Genomic DNA, 21,130 nt, shown 5'->3' with positions numbered 1-21,130 from the left:
GACACAAAACATTGCCACAGAAACATTCCTCAGATGGTCCACAACTTCCTGCACTGCTTTTTTTGCAGTCTTCCTACTAAATGAACTTTGATAGCTTCCAGCTTGGTTGTAAAATTATCTTTTCTTTTTTACATTAAATTTCTAAGTTTGCACTCGTTTTGATCATCTTATTTTTCAATGACTGACACATTTAAAATCTATAACATTTGCCAATTTATTTATTATTTCCACTAAAATGAATTGTTTTGTAGTACTTTTATCATTTTCCAAATACATACACTGCAGCAACATAACAATTTGATAACTAATACTTGCAGCAAACAACACAGGGCATTGTTTTAACAAAAACAGTAATTGTGTAAAAGAATGACAACAAATACAGGTGGAAACCACAAGAGACAACTCCCTGCATACTTCAGAACCACCAAGGAGCGTACGGTGCACTTAGATGCCTATGCCAGTAGAATGACTTCTCCGCATACTTCCAAGGATTCACAAGCACATCGAGCTCGGCTTGAAGCTAGAACAAACATGAGGATCATTTTGCAAGCAAAATACAGGTAGACAACACTGAAAGTTTAACACTGCAACAGTGATGAAAATTGTAGAATTGAAGCAGAAACGAGAACTTTGTTTCTTCATAGCACTCTCTGTCTGTATGCATTGAACCTGAAATTAAACCTGAATGCGTCTCAGGTACTTAAAGTATAAGGTCATACACTGAAATAAACTTTCCATGGCAAAAATTTAACAGAAATCAAGAGTGCTTTAGGTGGAGTTGGTGGTGAGTTACTACCCTATACTACCGGTCTAATCATTTTCATGTTGGCTGTGTGACCATAATGATTATCACACATTAGAAGGGACAAAACGGCAACAGACGAACAAACTGCAAAACTTGTAACAGGCTCTCTTTGTAAACATCCTCATGCAACATCTGAAGAACTTTTGAGACTTAAGGGATTCCACTGACATAAGTATCCTGAATTCTGACACATTATTTAAATATTAGAAAACTTTCTTTACAGTGAATCCCTTACTGTTTGACTGCTGACCAGAAGCAGAAATGGCTGGGCAGTGAAGCCCTGACAGATCAGAGTGTCAGTATTATTGCATCAAATTGTCAGTAATTGTGAACTAAGAGACAGCTGTTGAACTACTCAATTTGAACCTTACAAAACATCATGTTCAAGGCATCAGTCAAGCCACTGCTGAAGTGCAAGGATGTCGTGTGTGTGTGTGTGTGTGTGTGTGTGTGTGTAATCGATTTTTCAGAGGTACAGTGAGGCAGCAATGCCTTGGACAACAATTTTTGGGTGGTAAAATATTTGCATAAGTAATAGAAGGCAGTGAATGACAACCAACAGGGTTCTTGGACATCTGAATAACACAAACATCACAGCTGTAGCTAATCATCTGTCTATACATGTGCACAAGTGGCATATTGCATTAACAATAGATCTGCTGAAAAATGGCATGTATTCTTAAGGTAATATACATGGGAGTCACCCAGAAACTTAAGAACCTTTTGACCTAAATACATAAAAACGAAAGATATCAACACGAAACTATATTTACAAAGCTACAGAACCTTACTCTATTTTTCATTATAGTCACCACAGCTGTCCAGGAACTTATTGCTATGTAGAACTAGTTTTTCAGTTCTCATGTTTTACTCCACTACTGCCAAAGATTTGACCTAGTATCTCACTGCTTTGAGGTCTTCTTCATTTGTGAACTTTTTCCACCCAAAAATTCCTTTCATTTTGGGAACAAAGGAAAATCACTTGGTGCCAAGCAAGGGCTGTAAGAAGCACACCCAAATTTTCCCACTTAAGACACTGAATTTTTTGCTGTGTTCCTGCTGACACATGACTCCACACATTATCGTGAATCAAAAAGATCTTTGCCAACAACACTACACATCTCATGTTTTGAATGGTGCACCAAAGTCTTTGAAGAGTTTCACAATAGGCCTCTGAACTGATTGTGTCTCCCCTTGGCAAAAACTCAGAAAACGAGTGACAATACACACTTCACATCTGGCAGAATTTTCGATTGGTGCCTCCATTTTGAAGGGTTACAGAACAAAGAGATGTGACCGCTCAGCATAAAACCTCCGCTCATAGTGAGAGGAGCTAACTGACACACTTGTGACAGGAGTGATGGGGGTTCAGGGCCAGGTGTGGCGCACAATTGTTCTTACTTTCTGGATGACCCTCATAAATTGACAATTAGATATAAACATAATGTAAACAGTAACAATAACATAGTGTTCACATAGTCCAAATACACAATTTTGTATTGTTTGTTTCCAGAAGAAATAAATAAATGCCCAATGATAGTGCCACAAATCTGGAGAAACAGATTTGGGAACAAGCAAACATACAACTGTTATTACCTAAAATGCAAACACTTTTAATCACATTTTATGTGAGCACTAGCACTCTGTTCATTAACTTCAAAAAAGAAATCCAGACTTACTGTACTTACTTTGATCCCTTTCTGTCAAAACTCCGAGGTGGAGAGGACTTGTTGTCTGGCTGAGGCAGCGGTAAAGGATTGCACTTCGAGTCAATGAGACACTCGGCATCTGAAAGAGTGTAATCAGCATTGCTGGAAATTTTGTGTCAGTGCTGGCTAAGAGTATTCAGTTTACCTGGAAATAAAATGTTGTAAACAAATCATTTGTTTGGAAGAAAGACACAAGGCATGTAATCACCAGTGAATCGAACGCTGATAATAGCTGCAAAAAATGTGTGGAACTATGCAATGATTTGGATCAAAATATACCTTTCTCGAAACCAAATGCTTTCAAAACATGCATTATATAATTATGTGTGTAAAGAAAGGGCATACAGAGAAACAGTACAGAACAATGTTTCTTTAGTCCTACCACCTTAAGAGCTGAGGTTAGTGTTATGTTTATTTCTATTATGAAATACTGGTAACAGGTACATCAAAGACAGATGTTACAACTGGAGAAGAAGGGAGAAAAATGCACAAATGGAAATAAAAGATAAAGGGTGGATAAAAGGCACTGTAGAAGGTGGGGAGGGAAAGAAACATTAGTATAAAAAGCTATTATAATAATCAAAATTATGTAAAATAAACATAAAACTCAAAATAGCATTTTCTACCAAGGAATAAAATTGTATAAGGAGATTAAAGAAACTCATTTAAAAAGGCAGTTAAAAATTACCTGTTAACTCAAATATTCAAGACATGAAATGTGTAGTGTCAGTATATCCATTTTCAAAGACAACTAACTTTTCACGCGTAACAGTTATGAAAAGGATAGACTATTACTCACTGCAAAGATTACACATTGAGTTGCAGACAAATTGTCCAGAGCAGCTGGAGACTGCGGTCATATGTGCGTGAGATGCACCTGCTTGTGGGAATGTGTATGAAGGCTTTGGTCAAAAGGTTAATGTGTAGCAGTCTTTTTCTTGTGCTTATCATTTGGCTGCAGCTCAATGTGCAATCTTTACAGTGAATAGCAGCAATCTCTCCTTTTCATAATTTTTGATAATCTACTGTTTAATTGTTCACATTTGATTTATGACTAAAATGAGAGAAATTATTTAGTTGAAAATGTGAAGTAAGATTATTTAACTTAGATGAAATATGTGGCATGTCAACAAATGAACTATATAACAAATTATAACAACTACAACCTCACGGTGGTTTGCAGAGTATATACGCAGATGTAGATGTAGACGCAGATAGAAAAAAATAAATTGAACAATAAATTTTTGTAACATGTTCCAAGGGAATGGCTGAACAAAATAATATTATCTTTAACAGGACCTATATTACAAACAGATAAGATACATCAGTGAGATTAGGCAGGTAAGTGAAGCAGCTGTGATCATACAAAGTAGTCTTTCTCAACGGGCTAAGTGAAATTACAGTGACCAAAATAATGGAAAAGATGGGACATGCAAGTAAAATGGATAATAAGCGATATGGCCTGGGTAGGATTACGAACAGTGCCTGCAGTCGGAAGTGGCAAGTAAGGAAACTGTCAGATCATTCACTGTTAAGCTCGCACAGATGGATATGTGTTTATTAACCCTCCAGTGGGCGTGCCTTGGTATAAAGTGCATCAACCACAAACAACATTGTCTTGTACCATTCTAGTGTTGCTGTACAACTGTGAGCTCATACTTAGCACATGTGCAAAAATGAAATGTGGATTTCAAACAACAGATGTCGTTCCAATGCAGTTTGTGTTATAAATATTTGACACAGTGCCGTTTTGTCATGTCATAAACAAACGTGAGACGTGCACAAGTGATAAATTGGAAAAGTGTGTGCATAGCATAGTGTTGTTGTCTTCAATGTGTTGAAATTTATACCGAACAGAGAGCATCTGCAGACAGCATTATTTTTTGTTTTGTTTTCATTTGAAGAAAACTGCTGCTGAATCGTACTGATTACTTCGAGAAGCTTACGGTGAACGTGCTCCCTCAGAAGATGTGTGTGAATGATGGTTTCGGCATTTCAAAAATGGTGACTTCGATGTTACAGAAAAGGAATGTGGAAAGCCGTCAAAAAATATGAAGATGTGGAACTGGAAGCATTGTTGAATGAAGGTGATTTGCAAACAGAAAAACAACTTGCTGAGCAATTGGGCATTAGTCAACAAGCCTCATGGATAGACCCAGGCACACCATCCACATTGACTGCAAGACCGAACTGCTTTGACAAAAAGACAATGATCTGTGTTTGGTGCGACCAGAGGAGTGTGGTCTATTAGGGCTGTTAAAACCTGCGGAAATGGTTAATACTGAACATTACCAACAACAATTGACTGACCTGATCCATTTGCTACTTGAAAAAGGCCACAATACTGAATGAGTCAACACAAAGTCATTCTTCTTCATAACAATGCTCCTTCAGATATGGCAAAACCAGTTCATGATATGTTATAAGTACTTGGCTGGGGAGTTCCAACCCATGCGGCTTACTCACCAGACTTGGTTCGTTTTGATTACCACTTGTTTGCACTGATGGGTCATGCACTTGCTAAGAGTTGATGTGACTTTGGTGCATTTAAAGATGTGGAAAAATGGCTCGATCAATGATTCACAGCTAAAGGGGAAATTTTTTACTGCTATGGTATACATAAATTGCCCGAAATATGGGCATATATATAACAAATGATGGAGCATACTTTGAATAAAGCACTATCTATCATTCTTCTGCATTTAACAGGTTTTTTTAGACAAAAAATATTCATTTCCTACTTGTACACCTGGTATTCCTTTATTATTGCTTAAACTAACCCAGTGCTAAGTTGTGCTGTCATACGTCTAAGTGAGGAGCAATAATATAAAATAAACTGTGAGCTAGGTGAGAAAATGTATGATCCATGCCAGAAAATGAGACAGATGCTGAGCTAGCGGCAGAATCCCACAATGGGGCAATTATATATGAGATAATTAGCAATATAATGAGTGGCTGGTTGTGATTTGTTGCAACTGCACTGTTTAATGTTTAGAGTGTGTCATAACTGTGGGGTAAGACTTGTGCATGGCATCAGAGTGATGAAATAAAAGTTTCTTTATTATTTTTACCTAAGCAGTGATTTGGCTCATATAATGTAAGCTTATCTTATCATTGTTTAATTAAACTAAGATTAAACTGTGATTTTCCTCATTCATGTTTACCATGGTAACATTAAGACAGCTATTCTTTAATTGTGTACAAAGTGCACTGCATGTCCACTCACGTTACAAAAATCGGCGTGCCCATTTGAGGGTTAATTTCCATTACTTCAAGGCAGTTCATCTTCCTCCCCTTATTGATGTGACCCAACAATTCATGTTGCACTTTGTAACTATGGTCGTCTTTAAGCATGTGGTCCGCAAAAGTAGAATCTCCTTTTCTAAGTTTCCAACTTTTATGGTGTCCTATCAAGCAGGTGCATATTGCCCTGCCCAACTTGACCTATACAGAATTTGCCACAATTACAAGTGATTTTGCATATTGTACTCTTTTCCAAAGCTGAAGTGCTGTCTTGTATTTCCTTCTTTAGAAGTCTTTGATGTAATAATGAATTAAAAGTTTTCCAAAAGTTTAGAATCACAATAGAACTTGGTTTCCCCTATCCGTGACACTGTCCATATAACATCTGAAAAGCGGAGATCTAGTTTCACAGGATCAATTACTTCAGAATCTATGGAGGAAGCTGTTTCGCTCCTGGTAGGTCATAATAACTCTGAATATTTTCTAGGATTCTGCTATAAATATAATAACAGTGATACAAGTAAATAGTTATGTGGTCCTCTTGTAAATAGAGGAGACTTTCGTCTATTTCCAAGAACAGTAAACATATCTGTGCTCAAAGATTCTGATACATTAGAGTTGAAAGAGCAGTTAATTCACTCACAAAATCTATATTGTGTCCCCTGAGTCTCCCCCATTCTCTCTCTCTCTCTCTCTCTCTCTCTCTCTCTCTCTCTCTCTGTGTGTGTGTGTGTGTGTGTGTGTGTGTGTGTGTGTGTGTATTTTCTTTTCTGAAGCAGGCTTTCAATAAAAGTGTAACTGCCTTTTCATTCTACCTGCCTGCAGCTCAACATGTCATCTCTACAGTGAGCAGCAATCTACACTTTTCATAACATAGTTGATATCACAACCTGAATTTCATTGCTACATACCTCATAGCAACTATGGTACATTATGAAAATGTGTGGCATCACAGTAAATATATTTGAAAGTCTGCGGCAAACATTACTGAAATCAACTGACAGATTGCGACCGCATGTGAGGACGGTTTGGTACCAGTGCTCGAAAGTCCAGTCTGAGGTTGGCTGTGCGACAAGATTGATTCTCCTCACCCATCCTACTCACTAGACCTCAGTCCGTGCAACTTCAACCTGATTCCACAACTGAGGAAAGTGCTACATGGGAGATGCTTTGCAAACAGGGCAAATGTCCTCACAAGATTTTGGCGACAGGTGACTCTCACTGATGGTTATGCCAATGGCATTCAACGTCTTCATTATCCCTGGCAACACTGTGGGTATGCACTGGGGAACTATAGTGAAGCACAGTATTGATTTTGATTCATTTCCATTCCATTTGCACTTGCGTACAATAAATTTATACAGAGTTCCAATCAGTGTGTTTCATTTCAATCTTTACTATGACCTCATGTACTAGAAACCTATTTTACGTTGGCACTCAGATACATGCCAATGGGCTTGCCACAGTGGTAACACCGGTTCCTGTCAGATTACCGAAGTCGAGTGCTATGGGGCTGGGCTAGCACTCGGATGGGTAACTGTCCTGCTGCCGAGCGCTTCTGGCAAGTGTGGAGCACTCAGTCCTTGTGGGGCCAATTGAGGAGCGAGTTGACAGGGAAGAAGTGGCTCCAGTCACAAAAACTGATAACGGCTGCGAGAGTAGTGTGCTGACCACATGTGCTTCCATACACGTATCCAGTGATATGTGTGGTCTGAGGAAGAAATGGCGACCGATCGGTACTGTTGGGCCTTCATGGTCTGTTTGGATGGAGTTCCCCCCCCTCCCTCCTAGATACGTACTGCTGTATTGGTTCAATGCACATAACGCCACAACGGAATTTGCGTATTGTCGCATTATCTCCAGTATACAATAGTTGCCATGACTTGTGGAATGACCTTCTTATATACAAGGCAGTCACAAGCAGTACGAAAAGGTTTTTGTGTTGCAGGGTAGAAATAACTGATAAGAAAAAAATTTGATATGTTAGCCATTTCTGAGTTATTAGCATTGCAGTTAGCCAATCAGGCTGTTGCACTCACAAATTCAAGTGGCCCGCCAGATACAATAAGTCTCAATTGTTCTCATAGAGTAGATGATAGCACACTGATTGCTGAGACTGCTCAGCCTTTGGCTTGGGTTAAATCTCTCTCTTGTTTAGTTTTAGGAAACAAAAGGAAGAACACATTTGGCGATGCAGTGTCTACAGGGTCACTTGAATTTGCATGCACAATGGGCTGATGGCTAACTTCAATGTCAATTAACTTGGAATTGGCACAATGTACTGAATTTTTCTCTTAACAATTCTCAGCACAAGCCACCCTGCAACACCATTACAAGTTTTTCAGACTGCTTCTGACTATCCTGTGTGTGTGTGTGTGTGTGTGTGTTTGTTTGCATATATATGTTCAGGTGCACATTTTTCTACACAGTACATTAGCAGAGGTGACTCACCCAGCAGGAATCCCATGCCAGTGTTGACATTGGAGCGCAAGTAAGTCGCCGATGGCAGGAGGTTGGTGAGCGCATCGAGCACGGATGCGACAAGTGCCTGCCTCGCCTTGGTGCGCGCGATGGGAACTGCTGCCACATCGGACGTGGGTGACAACAGCGGCCCTGTCAATGAAAATGGCAGTATCGAAAAAACTGTGTAGCTCACTAATGAGAAGCACACTAATATTTAATAGTGTACATGTGCAGCAAGTTACCATAAATTCAAAAGTGAAGTTAAAAAGAAAACAAGACAAAAATGCCTTTGACTTAAATTAATATAATAACTACAAACTTTCACTGAAAACTTCACAATAAAATGTAGTTACAGCAGTCAATGAATGCTCTCTCCATTGTGTCAGCTGCCTCCTGCTGCAGCCACATTTTTGTCTGTCCTTTATTTTTGTACTGCTACAGATTTTTACTGGTGTGTTTTGTTGTGATATGAAATATTTGTTAAATAGCAGACAAGCAGGTGTTTCATAAGTGAGCATTCTGAGGTTTTTGCCACAATCATTCATCATGGCCCCACCCTCCCCAACACTGCCGCCGCCGTCGCCAACACACACACACACACACACACACACACACACACACACACACACACACACACACACGCACACACAGGACTGCATCACTAATGGGAGGCATAATGTATTGAGGGACGGGGAAGGTGGCAAAGAATTGCAGAGGGTGGTTGCAAACAAAATTGCACAAAATCAACAGAAGGAATCACTTGTGAGTTACAAAGTGCTAACTAGCACAATGAGTGTGCATAGGGCGCAATGCTCGAGCAGCTTCTTGTACACCACACATTTCTACAGTCAGTGCTAAGTGACTTTTGAGGTGCTGTAAAGAGTGATGCCAATGGACAGACGAGCACTGGAAATGCGTGATTTGAAGTGATGAATCACACTATAGCCCATGGCAGGCTGATGTTTGGGTTTGGGGAATGCCTGGAGAACATTACCTACCATCACGTGTAGTGCCAATAGTGGAGTACTGAGGAAGTGGTATTACAGTATGTGGCATTTTTCGCGGTTAGGGTGTGATCACATTATTGCACTTAAGAAAATGTTAAATACAGAATTATATGAACACATTTTACAGTATTACGTACAGTGTTGTTGAAAAGTTATTGTAGAACATAAATATTTTTGGATTAGAGGAGGCCACTCACCAAAAAGTAGAAATGGTGAGTTGTCAATGTGCCGATCGGCAACTCGACACTCTGCTTTTCGGTGAGTGATCTCCTGTCATTCTAATGCATTTACAGTATTATGTACTGTGTACAAGAGAGGAGAGTTCAGAGATGATGACTGCTTGTATATGAGGATGACAATGCATCCTGTCATAAAGCAGCATCTGCTGGTTTGTGAAAATTCCTAGAATGGACTGGCCTGCCTAAAGTGCAGGTTTTGTCTCATACGGAAGAATTGGCTGCCATTACTCCACAGACACCTCACCAAAGGTGTTGCCTGCAAAATTCAAACCTTTATTAATGTCCACTGATCGGTGTCCGGATACTTTTGATCAGGTAGTGTGTAATTTAACTTGTTACACATTGCCGAGTACTCTCCATCACGTGGGATTTACGGAAGACGACGTGTTAATGAACAGATGCTCCTGCGAGTTTTCTGACATCATTTTCCCACCTCTTATCACGTTTTTGCATCAGTCTTTTTCTCATCTCACAGAATCCAGCAGAGAACTTCCTCGGTCCTTCTGCCATCCATTCGCCTGCCTCCATGTCTCACCCCCTTGGTCTGGATTTAAATAATAGTCATAATTACCTCTTCCACTGCTCGAACCATTTATTTGTTTTCCTGTCTATCTTACTAGTTCCCTATCTTACTAGCTTCGTCCTTACTCACAGTGCAATCTTCCAGTTTCAAACGGTTTTTGTACTAAAAGTCTATATCTCACTGCTGGACGTCAACACTGGCAATACACACTACTTGTAAGCTAGCTTCCATTTTTAGGCACATTGGAAGGTTAGTTCCAAAAAGTGTTGACACCAACTGGACGATTCAGTCATCCTTTAACGACATCGTGGGGCTGCAACCTCACTAAATGAGAGCTCACTCCTTTGGAGTGTAGCATAGCCACAATGTTTGCTGTTGCATACAGGGTGGAACCACTAGTGACCATTCAAAACCATTCAACGAGATATGAACATGATCTGAAGCAGAAAAGTGTGTTTATGCTTTCCAAACCCTCCTTTCTCACACTCTCCTGTGCTTTGTGCAACTACTAGGGAGCCTTGTGGGAGGGGAGAGGGGAAGTGTGTGACATTGACACACACATGTGAATAAAGCAAATGGTCCTACTACGGACACCCCCTCCTCTCCACGAATAGGCCACCCTTCCGACACCCATCAGTTTTCACATTCAGCCAGCAAGTGCTACTGCACCAGCGTAGCACCATTCAGCTGATGTGTGTCAAAAGGGTTGCCTATCTTGGCTGGTAACTAGGAACTGGTGAACGAATGTCATGTCACCGCACTGTATAGAGACGATTTTAAAAAGCCCAACAAAGGTGAGCATGTGGCACAAACGGTGTTGCTGAACTGTGGGGTCTTAGAAGGTCCCCTTTGCTGTTTTATTCAGGTGCATGTCAATGTTGCACACCCCCAGCGCACATGCAGCAGGAGGATATGTAGAAGGAAGGATTGGAATGCATTAACACCATTTTCTCCTTTGGATCATGTTCAAATATCATCAAATGGTTCTGAATGGTCCCAGATGGTTCCATACTGTATAGCAGAGCATAAATTGTGGTCAGGCTACACTCCAAATAGTGAGATAATGTTCAACACAGTTCCATCCCCAAGATATTCTTAAATATAGACTGATATTCGACAAGGAAAGTTGCTACTCACCATATAGCACAGATGCTGAGTCGCTGATAGGCACAACAAAAAGATTCTCACAATTATATCTTTCGGCCATTAAGTCTTTGTCAACAATACACACACACACACACACACACACACACATACACACACACACATGCAGCTCACACAAATGAATGCAGTTTCAGGCAACTGAAAACACACTGCCTCTATATGGTGAATAGCAACTTTCCTTCTCGAACACTGTTACATTCCTTCCTGGATTTTCCATTGTTTAAATAAAGACTGAATCATCTGAGGGAGGGGAAGGTGGAGGTTGGGTGCCAGTTGTGGCAAAAATTGTCAAGAACATTGTCCTGCTGCAAATAATATTGTTGACTATTGTTTTTCACCACAAAATGTGTGAAAACGAGTGCCAAAGGGAATGAGTGTTTTCATCAACGCCATTTATGACAGCTCATAAAGCCTTTTCCTGTCAATTTTGAGCAATGGTGTGTCTGAATTGTTTCCCTTGGCCACCTGTAAGAGAAAACTGCACGACTTCAATACTGGGATTCCTGGTTCTGACCTCTGTCATGAGGCATCAACACAAGAAGTGATATGAGGGTAAGGGGAAGTGCGACAACTTTCTCATAGTGTGACACGTCCACAATAGCTCAGTCTGGATTGTGATGCCATTGTGGCATCATTAATCCACCTTACATCTCACATGAACTTCTGAGTTCTGGCCTTTTTATGCACATTTCGTTGCATGCTGTTTGAAGCATCTCAGAGACCAATTGTCATAGCACACAGTGCCACGTTTTTGTACCATTACAGATGAAGGTTAAAGGCATCTTTGAGCCAAATTTTGAACTTCTGCATCACAATGGAGGAAAATGACAGTGTTTCAAAAAGTGACCCTATAATTTTGTTGCGCTGTTACACTCCAACTTTGAGACACCACCTGTTCTTACACCGTGATATATATCTGAAACCTGTTTTGATAATATTGTATTCCAGTTTCTGAGCATAATTTCCCAAATCTGGAAGCTGTGCCTTGTTTTATAGGAAAATACAAGTGCTTTCATACCTGATATTATGAGTTTACAAAATCCAGTTTGATTGACTTTACAATATACACTTTTTTGTATTACCATTGAAAGTACCTGAAAGTACCATTTACCTATAATTAAAGAAAAACACAATGTTATTTATTTAGTTTCCTGTCACAGGTGCATACACATTCTTTAACCAGAAGAAAAATGCTCCTGTTAGGTCACAAGAAAGGTGGATATGCACCTCTTTAAAAAGAGTCTGATAGAAAAGGAAGGATCAGCTGCCTCAAACCTCATTCTGCCTTGCTCACCAAAACTTTTGCAATGCAGACATGTTCTCATTCTTTTAAAACAGAACATTCTAAATCCTTTTACCCATTTTCTCTTTGTAGTGAAGCCTTCGTACTCAGCATCTTCCTTCCACCACAACTGTCTATTTATGGCTACTTCCACTGTCTCCTTTTTCTCCTACTGGCACTTTTTCTTGTGTGTGTCTCCCACTGTCACTGTCTCCGCCTCTTTCTCTTGCTCTCCTCACCACTGTCTCCTCTGCCACTTTCACTGTCTCTTTGTCCCACTGCCATTGACTTTGTCCCATTCCTTTTCTCTCCCACTGCCACTGTCTCTCTCTTTCTTGATTACAGTCTGCTTTCATTGTCTTCAACCATGACTGCCTTCTCTACAGACGTCCTTGCATAGAGTAGACCATTTTCAGTTGGGTATGGAACGGGAGGAAAATTGTTAAAAGTTGACCCCCCCCCCCCGCCCCAAGAAAAAAAAAATGACAACTGCTGGACATGTAGGCTCCTGTCTGTACTTGTTTCTTTCTCTCCCACTGACACTGCCTCCTCTCTCACTTACATTGGTTCCTTCTGTCTCTCTCTTCCACTGTGGCGGTGTCCTATCTTTCATTAGCACAGTCTCTATTTTCAGTATATCCCAATGCCACGGCCTTCTCACTCACTTACACTATCTCAGTTTGTCTTTCTTTCCCATTACCATTGTCTCCACCACACTTTGGCAGGTCAAAAATTCTTGAACAGAAAAGGGGGGGGGGGGGGGGGTAGGTGGGAGTGACATCCCCCTATGCCCATTTCGTGTTCAAGTTCACTGGTGGTCTGGGGTGGCTCCAGTATCCCCCCCCCCTTCTCCCAAGCCTATGTATGGTGGCCATTCATATCTCTCTTTCATTTCCACTGTCTCCTTCCTCTTTTGCTCCCACTGCTATTATCTCCATCTCTCTTTCACTCCCACTTCCTCTCTCCCACCATCATTGACACTGTTTCCCCTCCCTTCCACGCTCACTGTCTGTCCCCTACTTTATTTCAGCACAAAAAGGCATGAATATGTCTGCAGGCCAAAATTTTTGGGGAGAAAGACGGAATGAGGATTGAAGCAGCAGATTCCCCACTTCCCTGTCACGGTCTTCCAAAGAAGAGCACATTCGTCTTTTTTATGCCCTGACAGGAGCATTTTTCAGCTGGTTCCCTTCTATTTCCCTGTTACAGCAGGGTGTGTTGCTTATACAAAACAAATTCTATAGGCCACCAAAGTTTTGACAGTTTATTTACATACTTCAACACATTTATACACTTTGACACACACATGCTAAACACAAGGTTAACACAAAATCATTTACTTAACATTTTTTCTAGATACTTTGCTCACTGATTGCAATTCATCAAAAATGCCTCGCTTATAATCTGTACCTAAAAAAAAAAAAAAAAAAAAAAAAAAAAAAAAAAAAAAAAAAAAAAATGTTAAATTTAAAAAAAATTGAAACTGCTTTGCGTGGAATAAAAACAAATGGTTTTAAAACTATACTACAAATGTATGCTGTAATGTGACCACACCACAAAGTACATGCTTCCTCTAGTTTAAAGTGAGCGCAGGACTCCCATCCAAAACAAGTTCACTTTACACTACTTTACACAAAAATGTACAACACTTTAAGGGTACACCTACACCATACCAGAAAACGTGGCGTTCGATTTGCAAGTACAAAGAACTTCACATGGCAAAATAATTTTTGGTATGATGCTTCTTTATGCTGCCAGGTTACATCACTGAATAATTCCCTGGTCAAGACAGCCTATATAACTGTGACGTGCTCACTGTACTGGGAAAGAGCATTATAAAGTTTTATTAGTAAAAAAGAAATGCTGATTGAAAAACACAGTTCGGTGACATCAGAAAGCTTATAATAACCCTAGAAACCCCACCATGTGTTCAGTAAGTCAGTCAAAACTACATTTACACCTCAAATTGGATATTATATGCACATTTTAAATGCCTTCGAGTGCCTGTGTATCAGTAATGGACAGTAATATTGAAAAAAATTCAAGTTTACCCTAGATCATCAGCTTAAGAACATATGGCAAAAATTTCAATGATTTGCTAAGAATAAAATTATAGAAATGGTATCTCCACAACAGGTACTTGTATTACCCAAAAATCATGGTTTTTCGAGTGTATCTACGTAACGGATAAAACTTTTAGAAAATGGCATTTCTAGATAAATATCTAAAGAGTATACAGTTAACATTTCTAGATAAATGCCTAAAGAATATACAGTTAAATTTGGGCCATTTCTTATGATTGATTAGTTATTTAGACAATCACGGCTCATGGCACAAAAACCGCTAAAAGCCAATTTTTAGGCTTTCTCATGAACCACCCATGAAAAACTGGAGTTTTCATTAGCTGCCTAAGGTAAACCCTAGACCACACCAACTGCAAAAGAATCAACCAATTTGCCCAATTTGCTTGGGGTGGAGGAAGTGTGTAATCTTTTTATTTTGACCCTGTACTGTACGCCCATCCTTCTAACAGGTATACAAATGTTCACTAGGCCCAGGGCTTTCCAAAACACTTGACCCTTATCTGAACTAGAGACATGCCTCTCTGAAAAATCAATTCTTGTGTGGGGCTTTTTGTAACATATTGGTACCATGCACTGTCATACAAGGGTCAATAGGTACTAGTTGAGTGAGTTCATTCATTTTTGAACCACTGTCTATGCTAAAAAATACAGCATCAGGAAGAAAGTACAATTACAGAAATTCATTACAATGGCTACAGCATACCTGCATCTTTATCATGTTACTGTAAAATAACTCCAATGCAATACATGACAGTTTCATTCTGTTCTTACTGTATACATTCAAACCATCTGTCCTTGGCACAATTGACTTAGATATCCTAGGTCATCTTAGCAAATGTGATTGAGTGTACTTGACATGTGCCATCAATTATCAATATGGGTTCATGCACACTGTCGCCATGCTGCAGTACCAGTACGTCTCCATTTATCGAACAGTACTATCAGTATGAAATTTTCACTCTACAGTGGAGTGTGCACTGATACGAAACTTCCTGGCAGATTAAAACTGTGTGCCGGACCGAGACTCGAACTCGGGACCTTTGCCTTTCACAGGCAAGTGCTCTTCCAACTGAGCTACCCAAGCACGACTCACGCCCTGTCCTCACAGCTTTAATTCCGCCAGTACCTCGTTTCCTACCTTCCAAACTTCATAGAAGCTCTCCTTCCAGGAGTGCTAGTTCTGCGAGGTTTGCAGAAGAGCTTCTGTGAAGTTTGGAAGGTAGGAGACGAGGTACTGGCGGAATTAAAGCTGTGAGGACGGGGCGTGAGTCATGCTTGGGCAGTTCAGTTGTTAGAGCACTTGCCCACGAAAAGCAAAGGTCCCGAGTTCGAGTCTCGGTCCGGCACGCAGTTTTAATCTGCCAGGAAGTTTCAGTACAATCAGAGTCTGTCTCTCAAATTCACTGATGAATCCACATAGAAACATTACCAATTTCCATTTTAAAAACTTTTAAAATCATTCCAGTCTTCATAAAATGTGGTTGTAATGTTACACATTTGGTTAAAAATAAAACAGTACTCATAAAAACTAATGTATTAATAACAGCCACATGTGCTACAACTAAATTTTACAATTTATATTGCAAAAACTGTTTAAGAGAATTATGGTACTTTTACAATGGCTTTTTATGAAGATTGGATAATTTTATAAGATTTTAAAAAGGGAATTTGTAAAATCTATAATGTTTGTACGCAAATGCAATTACGAAATTGAGACACACACACACACACACACACACACACACACACACACACACACACTGAGAGGTAGTACTTGAAGTAAACGGAAGCATACAAACCAGTACTGTGGCATGATGACAGTGCATACAATACATATTGAATACTAATGGCGGCTGTCATGTGTATTCAATGACATTTGCTAAGTTGAACTAGTGCATGGCAGTCAATTGTTGTAATGACAGACAGTTTGAATGTATACTATAAGAAGACAACAAAATATTTATAAATTGGACTGGATTTATTTCACAGTCACATGATAAAGAAGCACGTATCTCACAGATGTAATGAATTTCTGTGATCTGTACATACAGTATGTTTGTGAATTTTTATATATTTCAGTATTTTGTATTTATGTTTCTCGTTGCTGTTGTACTTTTTGGTGTAACAATAGTTCAAAAATGAATGGATTTATTTAGATCAAGTCACCATTAAGGAATATGCATGAAACTGTGACAGGAAATTAAATGAGAAAATATATGAGGGCAATCCCAAAAGTAAGGTCTCCTATTTTTTTATAAGTACATAGACCTGTTTATTTCTACAATGGTTTACATCAGTTTACAGCTTAAACATTTAGCTATTTTTTGACATAATCACCATTTCTGTCGATGCATTTTTGTAAACACTGTGGCAGTTTTTGTATGCCCATGTCATACCAGCTCACCGCAAAGCTGTTCAGAAAGTTATGAACCTCTTCTTTCACCTCGTCGTCGGAGCTGAATCGCTGGGTCCACAATTAACACTGACAAGTACTGTGAGACTCTGAAAATACTCAAACGGGCAATTCAGAACTGGAAAAGAGGAATGTTGAGCAAGGGCGTACACATTCTCCATGACAACGCTCGCCCACGTATCACTCGGCAAACCGTTGCCCTCCTGCAACAGTTTCAGTGGAACATAATCACCCACTCACCCTATAGTCATGACTTGGCGCCCAGTGACTATCACCTGTTCCCTAGGTTAAAAGAACATTTGGCCGGAAAGCGATTCAGCTCCGATGACGAGATGAAAGAAGAGGTTCATAACTTTCTGAACAGCATAGCGGCGAGCTGGTGTGACATGGGCATACAAAAACTGCCACAGCGCCTACAAAAATGCATTGACAGAAATGGTGATTATGTTGAAAAATAGCTAAATGTTCAAGCTGTAAACTGATGTAAACCATTGTAGAAAGTCTATGTACTTATAAGAAAATGGATGACCTTACTTTTGGGATTACCCTCGCAGTTGCCAGTCCTTTATGAAACACAATACTGGAATTCCACAGGCCAAAGGCTGTTAAATCTCAGCAAACAGTAGCTTTATAAATAGCAGGAGGCAAGAGCCAACACAGCAGTTGAGCCGAGTTCAGCATTCATGTTGTTGTTGTGGTCTTCAGTCCTGAGACTGGTTTGATGCAGCTCTCCATGCTACTCTATCCTGTGCAAGCTTCTTCATCTCCCAGTACCTACTGCAACCTACATCCTTCTGAATCTGCTTAGTGTATTCATCTCTTGGTCTCCCTCTACGATTTTTACCCTCCACGCTGCCCTCCAATGCTAAATTTGTGATCCCTTGATGCCTCAAAACATGTCCTACCAAACGATCCCTTCTTCTAGTCAAGCTGTGCCACAGTATTGTGTCAGCATTCATAGGGACCAGAAAACTTATCATGTATTTTTGGCAAAATTTTTTGTATGTCTTCGGTAGTAAATCACATTTACTTATTTATTTTTAAATGGTTAGATGTACAAACATAAAATGTTGTCATACTTTATAGTGAAGACCAAGCCTTAGTGTTTTGTAATTGACTGTTAAAAAACAGTTGGCTGGTGAAGATTTTGAGTGGTCTGTTTGGTTTTGCAAAAAACTTCAACATTTTTTTCTGAAATGGCATTTGTTTTTCATCTGGCTATATTTAAACTTTCTACAAATGATTGTTCTGCCAAGAAGCAGCCACATTTGCTACAAGTGAACCGAATTTGTTACTGATTTAAGGTGTTTTTTGACATTTCCTGCCCAATATGAGGATTACAAAATCTACAGAAAATCAATTTTGACTTTTTTTGGGTATTCACATCAGTGTGACACATACTTGACAATGCTACAGCTAGAATTGACAAGGCACTTAGAATTGAAATAGAACTGAAAATAACTCTATCCAAACATTAGGGTAGGGGTAGTAGTAGCAGTAGTAGTAGTTGTTGTTGTTATTGATTCTGGGGAAGGGATCAAACAGCAAGGTCATCACTCCCATTAGAATAGGGAAGGATGGGGAAGGAAGTTGGTCATGCCCTTTCAAAGGAACCATCCTAGTATTTGCCAGAAGCGATTTAGGAAAATCACAAAAAAAACCTAAATCAGGATGGCCGGGTGCACTTTTGAACCATCGTCCACCCGAATGCGAGTCCAAACGTTTGGGGAAAAATTTCGAAATACAAGACAGGTTTTGTTTTCTAATTGCTATAGTGTGGAGTGTGGACTTGCAGGCAGTCACAAGTATAAACAAACTGGAATTCTGACTGCCAGAGGGGAGAGGAGATGGACGGGGAAACAAGCCCTGCCTCCCTCTCGCAGTGCAGTGGCCTGTGAAAACAGAACTGTCACATTGTCACAAGACCACCGAACATTCTTGTGCTGTGAGGGTCCTAGTCAAAAAATAGTCTTGTGGCACAGAAGGTCGGGAGGCCCCATCTGGGGAAGTTTGCCCTCTGTGTTACAAGTCATGTTTCAGGTGATGCCTCACTGGGTAACGTGTGTCAGTGACGATGATGAAATGATGATGAGATCTACACGACACCCAGTCCAAGAGCGGAAAAATTCTCCAAACAAGCTGGGAATTGAACCTGGGCATGCTGCGTGGTAGGCTAAGCAGGCAGACTCCTAATCAAAATCTTTGAAGTACCGACAGTAGTCTCTTCACTCACTTCAAAATAAGAAAAGACAACAACAAGCAATACACAACACAAAACATTCAAGAATGGCTACAGCTAGGTTGGCAGCCTATTGTTAATGAGGTAGCTCAGACCTGACCTGTAGCAGTATTTGACACAATCATACTGCCACCTAAAACTGCCACATAAAAAGTGTCCACATTTTATCAACTTCTCAATGTTAGCTGACAGACAAATGTATGCATGTCTTTGTTCTAACACTGGAAGTATGAATTAAAAAATGTCTTCGGCCACAACTCTTCATTTTTTATTTAGTACACGATGCATTTATGAGCCTGTGGGTCCATCATCAGGTGTAATTTGTCTTAATACATGTTTTATTTTTTCTCTTGAATGAAGTGAAATGCATATTCCTGTCATTAAAAGGTTTGATGTTAGATTATGAATTTTGTAAATCAAATGTGTAAAATATGCGCAAAATAGTGGAAAAGTTGAACAGTGTAAACTTATCACATAATCAAAGAAAAGTTTTTTTTTATGTTTTAGCACCATCATACATTCTTCTCTCTATCCTGTTCATACATATCACTTCACTTGAGAGGCATATTTGCATACACATGTTTGTAAACTCTTCACAGATTTTTTTTTTTTTTTTTTTTTTTTTTTTTTTATACGGTGTGATCCAAGATCAATTTATTCATAATGCTAAAGATCTAATTATTAAACAATTGACATATGCAGGGAATAACTTCAGAACACATCTTTAAAATCACTGAAGCTAAGATGCTACGTTCCCTGGCTGAGTCCTACACTGCATGTATCTCACTCAGAGCATTCAACCTCACACAATTGGCAAGACACCAGAGCATCGAGCACACTCATACATCATTGCATTGTGCATTTTTATTTTTCACATATGTTCTTACGCACAGTATCTTCTCAAATTGGGCCTCACCGTATGATGTGCAGTACCAGTAACTGAAAATTTATTACATTTTCGATATTTATTCAGAAAATAAAGCTATTACACACTATATTTAATAAAATAGTTCATCTGGATATATATACTCTGAAACAGATCTATAAGGTAATTTCACGTTTTTGTGTATGAGGCAGAATTTGCTCCTATGTTTGTATTGATCACAAATGTGAATTTTTTTGGTTTGTAGTCGTAGATATTACTGAACACTGTTACACTGTTTGGCCCACATAAATATTGTAACATAATATGAGCACTGTGCTATCACAAAGAAAATGGCATGCTAGTTGCTTAAATTGCGTACGAGTCTTTCGAAACATTGTCAGGAAGTAGCATACAACATCATCACAGTGAGTAGAGTTATATAAGTCAAGTGATTTTCATTTAACACAAAACAATTTCATATCCTTATGTATTACAAATCCTGTTCTTTCTTAATTATCAGTCCAGGGTGTTAGTAGACCATGAGTGATAGGGTGCAGAAATGTATGAATCCCTGAACTTTTGCTGTGTTGCCTTATAGTATTTTGATACCATTTTCTTCTCTATCCTGCTACAGCAAGTCATATCCCCCCCCCCCCCCCAATCTCTCTCTCTCTCTCTCTCTCTCTCTCTCTCTCTCTCTCTCTCTCTCTCTCTCTCTCTCTCTGTGTGTGTGTGTGTGGGGGGGGGGGGGGGGGGCAGCAGAAGAGGTGGGAGGGAACATGTGCATGTTTATTCATGTAGAGTTGAATGCGACAAACAACATGACCAACATAGAAAGGAGGTCGCAATAATTTCATAGTTTCCATGTAATCATAATGGCATGCAATAGCAACAGCAATGAATAGGATGTGAGCAAGATTATGTGCTAAATTACTTTTTTTTCTCTCTTGTTATGTCACCTTTCTCTCCAGATGGTTTATTTTCCAAAGAAACAAATTATGAGTTTAAAAAGCTGTAGGTTGGAGATAAGTTTGGATTTGTTTGTGTGGCACCTGCCCCAGTTGCTTCTCCTCTAGAACTTTATACACAAGTAC

General features: G+C 39.5%; 1 protein-coding gene across 1 annotated transcript in view; it reads right to left on the bottom strand.

The window, feature by feature from the left end:
- Positions 1-21,130, bottom strand: part of LOC124718987 (FAST kinase domain-containing protein 4) — an 84,969-nt gene that overhangs the window by 14,373 nt on the left and 49,466 nt on the right. The window contains exons 8-9 of the mRNA XM_047244657.1: positions 8,209-8,370; positions 2,494-2,593 (exon numbers count right to left, since the gene is read on the bottom strand). Coding sequence (XP_047100613.1) covers positions 2,494-2,593; positions 8,209-8,370 — 262 coding nt within the window. The remainder of the gene's footprint in view (positions 1-2,493; positions 2,594-8,208; positions 8,371-21,130) is intronic.

This window comes from Schistocerca piceifrons, chromosome 10, assembly GCF_021461385.2.
Source record: "Schistocerca piceifrons isolate TAMUIC-IGC-003096 chromosome 10, iqSchPice1.1, whole genome shotgun sequence".
NCBI classification, from domain to species: domain Eukaryota; kingdom Metazoa; phylum Arthropoda; class Insecta; order Orthoptera; family Acrididae; genus Schistocerca; species Schistocerca piceifrons.
Note: the sequence above shows the minus strand (reverse complement) of the source record. Positions and strands in the feature narration are given on the sequence as shown.